The sequence below is a fragment of the Macrotis lagotis genome, chromosome 7 (genome assembly GCF_037893015.1).
Source record: "Macrotis lagotis isolate mMagLag1 chromosome 7, bilby.v1.9.chrom.fasta, whole genome shotgun sequence".
Taxonomy (NCBI): Eukaryota; Metazoa; Chordata; class Mammalia; order Peramelemorphia; family Peramelidae; genus Macrotis; species Macrotis lagotis.
The window spans coordinates 182,392,971-182,405,070 of record NC_133664.1 but is presented as its reverse complement, the minus strand read 5'-3'; the positions used below and the strand labels follow the sequence as shown (position 1 = coordinate 182,405,070).

The window sequence follows — 12,100 nt, the reverse complement described above, 5'->3', positions numbered from 1 at the left end:
AAACGACTGACTTGTCCTCTGAACCTTCATGGATTTCACACAAAATTGCAACCTTCATGCCTTTCATTCTGATTATGATTTGCATCTTTACACACACACACACACACACACACACACACACACACACACACACATATCCCATTCTTCCTATCCTCTCACTAGTGCTTCCTGTTACCTCTGGAAGGACATCTGAGAAAAAGCCAATTCAAGTCAATCCTGCTGTACAACAAGGCTGAGGAAATGACCGTCATAGTGCAGGATCCCTGCCCTTCCACAGGGAATGAGGAGAGGTGTGGATTTAGCGTGATGACTTCAAAACTTACCCAGGCACATCACTTACTTTGTCTAGCAAAGTCCCCCCACTTCAGGTCAATGTTCTCTGATGCACCTGCTCTAGGTTGAGTCAAGTGGGTCAATGTGTCAGTTCTCAATTTCTAGCAAAATAACTCCTCGCTCAACCAAATCTCTTTCTAGGACTCAGGCAATCTGATTCTTAATTCCAGATAGATCTAAGGAAAATGAATGAATGAACGAATGAATGAGCATTTATTTAGCATGTGTAAAACACTAAGCTAACAAAACAAAGAGTCCCAAACACACAATGAAGAAATATTCTAATTAGGGAGACAACAAAAGTAGGAATATGGACTAGAGAGAGGCAATTAGGTCTGCAAAGACAGGGTGAGAGCATCTTAGAAGAACAGACTGACAGGCCCCATCAAGGGATAAAGACCAAACGGATTTGATCATGGTTCATGGTTTGAGCTGGGGGGAATGGGGAGGGGAAGGTGAAATAATAGTGCAGGCAGTGTCACTGCAAATGATGGAGAGGAGGCCAGAGCTCTGAGGGCCAGAAGGTGAAAGGGCATGAAAGGAATACTCCCAATCTTTGACTTTAATAGAAGTTTTCTAACTTCTCCAAGCAATATTTTCCCCATCTGTAAAATGGAAATGGTTCACATTATATCATTATCTCTAACTAGATGCCTGGAGACATACACACACACACACACACACACACACATAAATATATATATATATATGTGTGTATGTCTATATAAGATATGCATATGTGTAAGTACATGTACAGAGATACATAGATATAGATATAGATACAGATACAGATATAGATATAGATATGGATATAGATATAGATATAGATATGGATATAGATATCGTTACATGGGAGAAAGAATTCTGGACACCCACCTCCACCCAGCACTCATCAGAGACCCATATCTCCTTTTCAGTTTGTTGCTTCTTTGGGGCATATTCTATCAAGCCCCTTATTCTCCACACAATTCTGCCTTTTATAACACTCAGTTCTACCTCCCATTCTGATGTTTCTGATCTATTCTATTCCCTAGCCAGAATCCAAGGAAGAAAACTACATTAGATAGAAGTGGAGGGTATTCAAAAATTACTGAAGTTTGTGTTATTTTATGTAAGCTGCCAACTTGAATTATTTTAATAGTGTAATAAATATTTCTGAAGCCAAATATGTGTGCATGGGGTGGCAGTATATATCTATGTGTCTATGTGTAAATGTATGGGAACACAACACAGATGCAGACACACACACACACACACACACACACACACACACACACACACACACACCCTCCCTGCCCTTCCATTCCACAATTCCAGTCACTTTCACTAGTCATCCTCCTCCTCCTCCTCATCTCTTTCTTCCAGCAGGAAGCTTTTCCTTGTTCCTCCTAATTCCAGCGCCTTCCCTCTACTGACTGTTTCCAGTTTATCCTCTACATGGTTATGTGCATGTTGCTTCCCACTGGATTGTAGGCTCTTTAGAGGCTGGTGCCATCTATTTTTTGCCCTTTCCTGTATCCTCAGTGATTAGTATAGTGCCAGGAACATAGTTATTCAGTCGTTCAGTTATATCTGACTCTTCACAATCCCATAGGACTTTCCTGGACAAGATTCTGGAGCTATTTGCCAATTCCCTCTTCAGCAGATGATGGCAAACAGGGTCAAGGGACTTGCCCTACGTCACACAACTGGTCTCAGAGACCAAATCTGAAGTCAGGTCTTCCCAGCTTCAGGCCCAGCACTCTATCTACTAAACTTCATAGCTACCCCTCTCTGGAACTCAGTAGGTGCTTACTAAAGTGTTTAGTGACTGATTGGTCCACTGGAAATGTAGGTGAAAGCTCCAAGCAAAGTACAACACGCTGTTCAAATGTAGATTTCTCTTTCCTCACACTGGACCCTGAAAATAAAAGGAAGACATCCAAAAGAAGTGATCGGTCCTAAACATCAGCCCCTGGGAACATGGCATGAGATTCAGATTAGAAACTGCCCTGAAATGAAAAATGAAGTTTTTAAAAAGAGTCCAGGAGCATTTGTTCTCAGGAGACACGACCTCAAAAAACAACAGACACACAGACCTTCTGCCTGCATAATGCTTCATGGAACCACAAGGGCAGAGATCCCTCTGAGCCACACTTGCCCTAAAAAGAAATCTGAAATGGACATACGGCTACTTGGAATTTTTTTTTTCCCTATGCCTGGTTTAATGTGGCTACTATGCTGCTGGCACTGACAGAGTAAATATTAGTCATAATGATAAGAGCAATGATGACAATAATAGAAGTGATTATCTAAAGCAGAATGTTTATATAAAAGAAAAACCCATTCCCAAACACAAAATCCCATCATCACAAATTGTTCTTGATGACTGTCAGAAGCTTTTATGAAAGAGCTTGGAATCATTTCCAAACACGCACCTAAAATAAAAATACTCTGCTCACAGATCTGTTATTCATTCCTCACCCTCCAACATCTGCTCCTTTACGAGCCCTTGAAAGGATATGCAACTTCAGAGGAGTCAACCATTATACCAAAATGATCATTTTAATTATCTAAAAGTGGTCCATCAACTACCCGGTAAAAATACTTCAAATCAATTTAATGCATAAAAATAACTAATATAATTAGTGACAAGCACTTTGCGAATTTAAAGTGTGATTTCAATGCTCTATAATCAAAAAAATCACCATCATAAAAATAATTTAACAGTGACAAAATGACCAGAATGAACCTTCATTGGCTCCCCACCCCCCTCACCCTGGACTTGAGAAAAGAAAACGTAATAAATGTGAAGCTATGATTAATGAGAAGTATGATTAATCTGTCACTTCAAACATTAAATGCTAAACAAGGGCAAACAATCAAGGAAAAACCAGCAGGAATTTTTGTATTCTAAGTGATGGGTGAGAGACCTGATTTTCCTTAAGTTTTTCAGTTTTTTTAAACCTTTCAGAACAAGGACTAGATTTAGCCTATGTTGAATAAATTTGAGATCTCATCTGACATACTTTCTTTTCCACCAGGGCAGATCAATCCTATCTGAGGTTTGTCCATGTTCTCCAACAGATACTCCAATGAAACTTTACTCAAAATGTTACAGAATCTGGCCCCTAGGCCATCTTACATAGTGGTGGTATCAGTGTGACACTAAGGTTATCAATAGCATTCTTCTTCCCTCTCATCATAGAGCTGGCCCACTTCTTTTTCCAATAATGTATTCCTTCAATGATACACCTTATTCTACCTTCCTTTGTACAGGTCACAATTGGAAATATGCTAAAATGTACCATACATCTCCCTATTGCCTTTTGGGTCATTCACAACTTGCATTCTTTGGAAGTTGTGATATTTCAAGAGACACAGGCATTGATTCAACAAGGAGAAGAGAATTGTATTGAATATATGCAGTTGTGTACTGACAGTGTTAAAAGTCTAGTGTATTTCCCCCAAATTCAGGTGACTCTCATCTTTCTACTCAATTTTAGAACCAACAATAATAACTAGTACCTAGTCTAAACAGATGAACTTATCTAGAAAAATAGTTTGCTGTTATTCAGTCATTTTGCTGTGTTCAATTCTTTGTGACCCATTTGGGATTTTCTTGGAACTTCCTTCTCTAGGTCATTTTACAGATCAGAAAACTGAGGCAAACAGAGTAAGCGATATGCCCAGGGTCACACAGCTGGTATGTGCCTGAACCTGGGTTTGAACTTAGAAAATGAGTCTCTGACTCCAGGCCTTGCCCTCTCGCGAGTCTACCGCCTCACTGCACAGGGTAACAAGTAGCTGTCTTTTTTTTTTTGGACCCTATTTCATTTTATTTTCTTGGATTATTAGGAAGATTTCTTTTGGGTAATTAAGGACCTCAATGAAAGAGGCCCTACAAGGATTTGCTTCAATCAGCATAACATTATATACCAACAGCAACATCGGTAAGACCTCGTCATTCTTCCACTTGGGTCTGGAAGAGGGCATCCTCCAAGACTGGAGCACACCACTTGGGTGATTACACATCTCCATACTTTTAGACAGTGTCTGAAATTAATCATCAGAGAGTCACTGAACAAAGATACTTTATGGCTCTATTTCTCAAAGAATACTGTATGATTTTAACATATGCATGACAGATCCCTTCTTATAAAAGCCTTTAAAGACGAGCTTTGTTCCATCAAATCAAATGCTTTTCTGGAATGAACAAACACACACAATAGAATCTTGTATTCGCTGCACATTTCAGTCAGTTATGCAACTGCACACATAAACACTGTTGTAGAGAAGAAGCATGCCTCCCCCTTTTCTTATTTTTACCAGATATGTACCTCTATCATTCTCAGAGTGGTTTTAAAAAGTGTGAGAAAATAAACATTTGGGGATATGGTTATTGGTACACTCTTAATCATCTTTTTGGAGTAATTATGTCATCTGTGATGTTTTTTTTCCTATTCTTTGGGGATCTTTATTTTTGAAGTATCATATATAAAATGATCCCTTGGTATTTTCAAAATAATTATGATCTATATTGGTGTTCTACAAAATTTTCCAATTATGTATCCTTATCTATAAACATTTTTGAGAACATACTCCTAACAATGTATTCTTATTTATAAATGATATCCATAATGCATTGATATACTAATATATGTAGATCATGAAATGTGTATAAAAACTAAAAAAATTTATTTTTTATGTTTTGCAGAGGATATTTTGGCAGAAGCTAAGGAAGGGATTGGCAGAAGCAGCAGCAGCCTCCATGAGAGAATAAGAAGTAAGGAAGGTAGAGGAACATGAGAGTTTATCTGAGGAATCATGCCCCTCAAGGGTGGATTGCCTTCCCAAGGGAAAACAACTAAAAAATAAATAGAAATTTTAAAAGAAGACATAAAGATGATATAAAAATATTGTGAAATGATACAAACACTCTTTTCAACTCTAACAATACTATTTATAAAATATTTTTCAATGACAACAATATGTTTGAATAGGCTTTTTTGTTTTCAAAAAAATAGACTTGTAAATAATAAATGACAGTAATTATGCAGTTAATTTGATCAATGTACCTACCCTAGCATGATAATTTCTTTTTTATATTTAGATTATTTTTTACTGAATAATATACTATATAACAATCAAATAAGAGATCATAACAGTCAGAAAACATAACAGCTTCTCAGTGGGAGTCATGTTTTTCTGTATGTATTTATTCACATGCACAAAGAAGAAAGAAAAGTGAATGGACTGATTTCAAGTCAGCAGAAAGTCTTCAATATAAATTCATTCTCTTTCTTTATGTTCTTCTACTTACAAACACTAATTTCCCACTGATGTCTGGCTATTTTAGTTGTGTTTCTCTGTGATGGTGAGAAATGGCGAGATTAGTTTGACTTCCTGAGTGCAGGATGGGAATAATTTATAATTGGGGTGGAAAGGTAGGTTGAGAAGGGCTTGAAATGCCAAAGAAAGCTTTTTCATATTTGATCGTAGAGCCAAAAGGGAGCCAACTGGGGAGGCCATGGTCAGAATTGTGTTTCAGGGAAATCACTGACAGCTGTGTAAAAGATGGAGTAGAATGGAGAGACCAATTAGAAGGCTATTTGATAGTCCAGGCAAGGTGATTAAGGTTTAATAGGGTGCTAGCTATGTGAATGAAAAAGAATGGATGTGAGAAAGATGGGGGGGTAGTCTTCCAAAGGTGCATGTATACCAACTGATATGGGTAATCCAGTTGGCTTGACTATAACTGCCCTGAGAAGCCAACATCTAAAGAGAGAAAGTAGGAGGTAGGGAGCTTGCACAGGAGCAAGAGAGGGTAGAGGGAGGCGGTGCAAAGCCAGTAACCGATGAAAGGTTATGCTGAAAAGAAATATTATGATTTTCCACATCTTACTCTCTTCTCCCTCACAAGAGAGATCATGCTTACACCAAAGGTCTTCAGACCTCCCCAGGGCTTAACTGGTCTGATCCAACTATTTTTTCTATCTTCAGTTTCATGGACTATTTCTATTTCCTACTAGAAAAGGTCCTCTGGTATTCAAGACAATATTAGACTGTAAAACATTTGTTGCATTTCTCTTAAATGTTGCATCTTTCTACTAGGAAGGAATCAACTCAATTGAACTGTTGTGGTTTACAACTGGGTTTTACAGCACATATTTTAAAGAGTTACCCTTGCATCCACCATTTTTTAAGTTAATGTGACTCTGAACATTCCTCTATAGAGAGCTAACAAATACACTGGCATTCTCAATCAGTGTTGGCATTGACTGCCTTGTCTTTTCCTTTGGAATTTTGATCACTAGTATGGTTATCTTCCTTGGTACAATGAAATTACCTTTCTTTTTGCTAAAACTGTTGGTAATTAGGATCAATAACTTTGATTTTTCCATTTTACCTATAGGCAGCATCCTGGTATTGATGTTACCCTCTGGTCTAAGTAGCTGACTATCCAAGCACATGTATACATGCATGCATGTGGGCACCACTGATTTAGATACATCTTCCCACATCAATAGCCAGACCTTTCCTTTCAGTTAGTCTATTATGAGCTTTTTTGGGGTGATATTATTTCTTAATAACATCATATTATGATGTCTTCACCACCCTCCTAGACACTCATACAGGAAACTGTGCATGATACAAAGGTATGAGACTCCCAAATATCTGTACACCTTTGACTTCTGTTCCTTGGACCTCAGACATTTTCCAATATTTGCCATCTTCCCCTGTATGCAACTTTTCATTGAAATCAGTATATTAAAAGTTTAAAAACATAGATTAGACTATACCAGAGTGCTTGCCATCTTGAAGAAGGGAGGATAGGAGGGAAGGAAGGTGGGAGAAAATTTGGAATTAAAAAATCTTATTAAAAAAATTAATGCTGAAAATTATCTTTGCAGATAATGGGAAAAAAGAAAATACAATTTATCAAAGGAGGGAAAAAAATTCCACCATAGGCTAGAATAGTAGATTCAAAAACACTCTTAAAAATAGCTGTATATGGTCTAGAAAGATGGACATTCTGCTTTCCAAATCTAGTATAATTAGACTTCGCATTATAAGCTAGTGACCATACTTTAGAAACATGAAAATTAAACAAAAGCTAAAGGAAATACCCCAAAGTACAACAGTATATAAGGCAGATTACTGAAACAAAATGATTACTACTTGAAAATTTAAATTAAACACTAGCTGTTGCTCATTGATTCTTGAGAACCAGAAAGCTAAGGAATCTAGGGGACTGGACGTCGACAAGTCTTGAAATTGAATCCCAGGCACATCTTAATGGCTCTGTTAGCTTCCCCACCTATAAAATTCAGGACACTATTACTGCTGTGTTTGTTAACTAATTAACAGCTGTAAAGCACTCTGAAAATATAAGCTGCTAAATAAATAATGACTGCAGAAGAATTTTAAACATAATGTGTTAAATAATAATGAAACATGGGCTTCCAACTTTACCATTTTTGTTTTCAAAGAAAGAATGTAAACAAACCTTAAGCCTTGGAATACATGTTTCATCCCAGTGCAAATTAAATTCAGTGTTTTGGAAATACAAGAAAAACCTTATTTCTCTGAGGATAGCCAACTTAGTCCTAAATGTGGTAATGAAAACAAAATGCAATCTCTCTCTTTTGTTTAACCCTAACAGGCCATGCCATTTTTAGATGTACTAACTTGAGAAATTGGATATTCTAGAGGATTAGCATATTATTCAACTGGACTTCAAAGTGTAGCATATTGTCTGAATAAGCATAAAAGTCAATATTACAATCCAAATGACAACAGTCTTAAAATTAAGTGTTAATGAATTTTATCGTATTTCTTGGGGACTAATGATGCCAACACAAATAGAATTTATTTTAAAAAAATTCTTTTCCAAACCAACATTAGAAGGAAAATGCTGCAGAGCTGAAAATAAGACTCAAAAAGCTATAGACCTACCCAGGAAGTCTTTGATTTTTGTCAGACTTATTTTTTAGAAATGCTAAAGGGGATGGGAGGAAAAGGCAAAGATACCTCTCCAAGCTGACAAACTTTATGATTAGATGTCAATGTTGTTAAGGACTTCCAAGATAAAAACCATAGGTCTGGTGAGCCAAAATTATTCCAATACACCCATATAAGCTAATTTTTTTGTATTTTCTTTTCAAGAAGATATATTTATCTTATTAAGTGTCTGAAACAACAATATTAGGTGTAATGGAAAAACAAAGTATTGGTGAGTTTTTTTAAAAGCTCAATTCTATTCTAATTACTTCCTGCCAACTGAAAACTATAGATTTATCTCTAAGGTATCCAAAATCTCATTAGTGTTCCACTCTTCAAAAGAATACAATTCTCAGGGTGGCTAGGTGGCGCAGTGGATAGAGTACCTAAGTTCAAATCCAGCCTCCGACACTTAATAATTGCCTAGCTGTGTGGCCTTGGGCAAGCCACTTAACCCCATTTGCCTTGCAAAAACCTAAAAAATAAATATACAATTCTTCATCTTCTCAACTCCACTGAACATGTTTCTGTCCCTACACAGAGTATGCATAAGGAGTGAGCTAGGCAGCACTGGAAGAATCCAACTAAAAATTCCATTCATTATGCATTATACATATTTGAGACAAAAACCAATCCATTCTATTCTTTTAGAAAATATAAAACAAAACATCTACTAAACATAATGAAGCAAAAATAATGCAAACAAATAAATAATGCAAACATGCAAATATTTTATCTAGATAATAAGACCCCAACATTCCAGTTTTAGTGACTCATGTTAATCTGATTGTAGCATTAGCTTTTATGATCATACAAGCAAAAAGACCACTGTGTTCCAAACATAATTATCTTACCAACATCTCATTTCATGAAATTATTAGTTAAGAAGAGAGGCTCAGAATGAATTTATATTTGATTAGTTTCACTTACTTAAGAATATTGAATAACTTAAGACTCATTTACATAAAAGCAGAGCAAAGGCAGGGTTGCTGGGGGAGAGACTGTTAGAAGAGCCAAATTCCCACACGTAAATGATGATGCTCTAGGTTTCTAAGGGGCTCCTGTCTCATGTCCATACCTTCCAGGTGAAGCCACAGCAGTCTTCCCTTCACACTGATGACGGAGGCCACACAGAGCTCCCCTGGGTTCCTGGGGTTTACAGCTTCAAGCTTCATGTTCTTTGTAAAACCACGGCTGAATGATGTCTGAAAGGAACAAACACATGTGTTGAGTCAGTAGGAGCCACATCAGGGAGAGACAGACAGACAGAGGCAGAGTTGGAATTAGAGGAGAACTGGAAAGTAGACAATCCAATCACCTTTGTTTAGAGGCCTAGAGGTGACTTGTCCAAGTCACACAAGAGCCTTGTGGCAGAGCTGGGCTGCAAACTCAGGTCTCCTGCCTCAACTTCGCAGTTTCTTCTCTGGGCCTGTTCTAATTGAGCTTCCGTTTCATGCACAACAAAACACAGAAGCATGGAACCATTCCTCCACCTTAGAACTGATTGAATTCCTATTGGAGGGGAAAACTCATGGCTGGAAGCTAATTGATTAAAAAAAAAGCAAAACAATTACCTATGAGTTTACTTTACTAAGTATTGAGATGTGTCAGAGACCATATGCCTTTGGAGTTCTTAGGTCATGTGCAGAGCGTAAGTGACTTCCAGGGAAGGCATTAAATACAGGTGCACATGAGCTGCCATCCAACTGCAAATCCCCAGAAAACTTTCTCTGACAGCTTATTGTAAGTCTGACCTTCTTAGAGTAGCTAGAAGACATGGAGGGTTGACCACTGGCCCTGGAGTTAGGAGAACCTAATTTCAAATCTGGCCTCAGATATTTATTCGCTGGGCAAGTCACTTAATTCTATTTGCCTCAGTTTCTTCATCAGTAAAATGAGTGAGAAAAGGAAATGGCAAATACTCCAATATCTTTGCCAAAAAGGGGGGGGGGGGTATCACTGAAAAACAACAAAAAAACGACATAATATTTGAGAATAGGGATAAGGGTCGGACCTGGACCTAGAACTTCTCTATCATAACTTCTCCACCATATTGGCCCCTTTATAACCTGTGGTGCTGGGAAATCTAGGGCACTGAGAGGTTTTAGTGACTCGGCCATATGGGTCTTCTTCCTGATTCTGAGATCAGCTATTTTCCATCACTATTATCTGATGATGACTTATAATATTCTAAATGGCATTTCATTCATAGCCAAGAATGATGACACTGCACAAACTAATCCATCATTTTCATATCACCCTCTGTCAGATAAGGATAACAACCCCATCATTAATCCCATTTTACTATGAGAAAATACATGGTACTAAGAGATTTCAAAAAGGTCCCGAAGGTAGAACTCGATTTTCCAGATGGTAGACAGGTATTTCAAGTGCTACCACAAGTACGAGCTAAAGACAAATGATATTTTTCATTTTACAGTTTCTTAAGCTTGGTCAACTCTCAATTCTTCACGCTAGCAGAAGATACTGATGGCATCAGTGGGTAAAATCCACACCTAATTCCCAAGCTTCACTCCTGACTCTTTGGACATCTTCTCCATCTGGCTCTGCAGCCTTCTCTGTGGAAGGTCTTTTTACTCTTGTCATTTTTTCTGAATATTAAATTCCTCCCTAATTTCTAAATTAGAAGTTTCTCCAGAATCTCTAAGCCCTCTGGTCTTTTTTATGGGTAATATTCCCTCAAAAGAATGGAAGCTCCTCAAAGGCAAGAACTGTCTTTCTCTCTGATTTTATTCTTATATAATCTGATATATATATATATATATATATATATATATATATATATATGTTCATATTCTTAGCACTTAGCAGTTGCCTGGCATCAAATATGTGCTTAATACTCACCATTAATTAACAATTTCAATATCATTCCCAGACTAACCTTTAAAAATAATACCTGGTAATGAGAAACACAATTAGAACTTCTAATTTGAAGTCTACTCTATGTGAAGATAATGAAGTGAGATGTCATAAAGATGACTTCACCATGAGTGGACTTTAAAATTTGTTTTGGCTTTCATATTCAAGATAATGGTACTGGTCCATCCAAACTCCTTTGACTAGTATCATTTGTAGCCACCAAAACATTTTTCCAGACTTAAGGTGATAGTTTAAAAGTCTATATAATTAAGAAATGATCCAGAATAAATTTGTTCATACAAGACCCTTAACCATATTATCTAACAATAGGTAAGAAAAACTGAGCTATCTGGTCACATACAAATAGCATCCCCAAGCAACCTTCCACCCAAGTATTAATTAGCTTAGACTGCATTTAATTTCTTAGATTAAATAGCAGTGGGACTGTTTAGAGGGAAATGGACATAGGAAGGGCTACTAATGAGTAAGAGAGTGACAAAAAAAGGAAGAACTAGACAATTCACAAAATAAATCACATCTGGATAACAAAGGTGTTCTGTCCTTATTTGATGCATTTCTAATTTTCCCTTGCTCCACTTATTAACAACTCCTATCACTGCATTGGCATGCATATGCTGAATAACATTTAGTCCAATAAATCATGTGGATATTAGAATATTTGAGAAAAATATGCCTATCTGGCAGTGTATGTTCACAATACAACTATGAAATAATGATATGGAATTGTCACTTGTGTCAGAGAAAATAGTCTCATTACTTTGTAATACCTCTGTGTGTCATTCAATTAAAGTCAAATATAGTCTTTAAACTTAAAAAAAATAAACCTACTTCTGTATAAGTGGAATGGCAAAGTTATTTGCATCCAATTACATCTAAATTAATT

General features: G+C 36.9%; 1 protein-coding gene across 2 annotated transcripts in view; it reads right to left on the bottom strand.

Annotated features, from left to right (window-relative positions):
• SFMBT2 (Scm like with four mbt domains 2) overlaps positions 1-12,100 on the bottom strand; it is a 386,915-nt gene that overhangs the window by 79,078 nt on the left and 295,737 nt on the right. For both annotated transcript variants that reach the window (XM_074194176.1, XM_074194177.1), the window contains one exon: positions 9,395-9,521. In XM_074194176.1, coding sequence (XP_074050277.1) covers positions 9,395-9,521 — 127 coding nt within the window. The remainder of the gene's footprint in view (positions 1-9,394; positions 9,522-12,100) is intronic.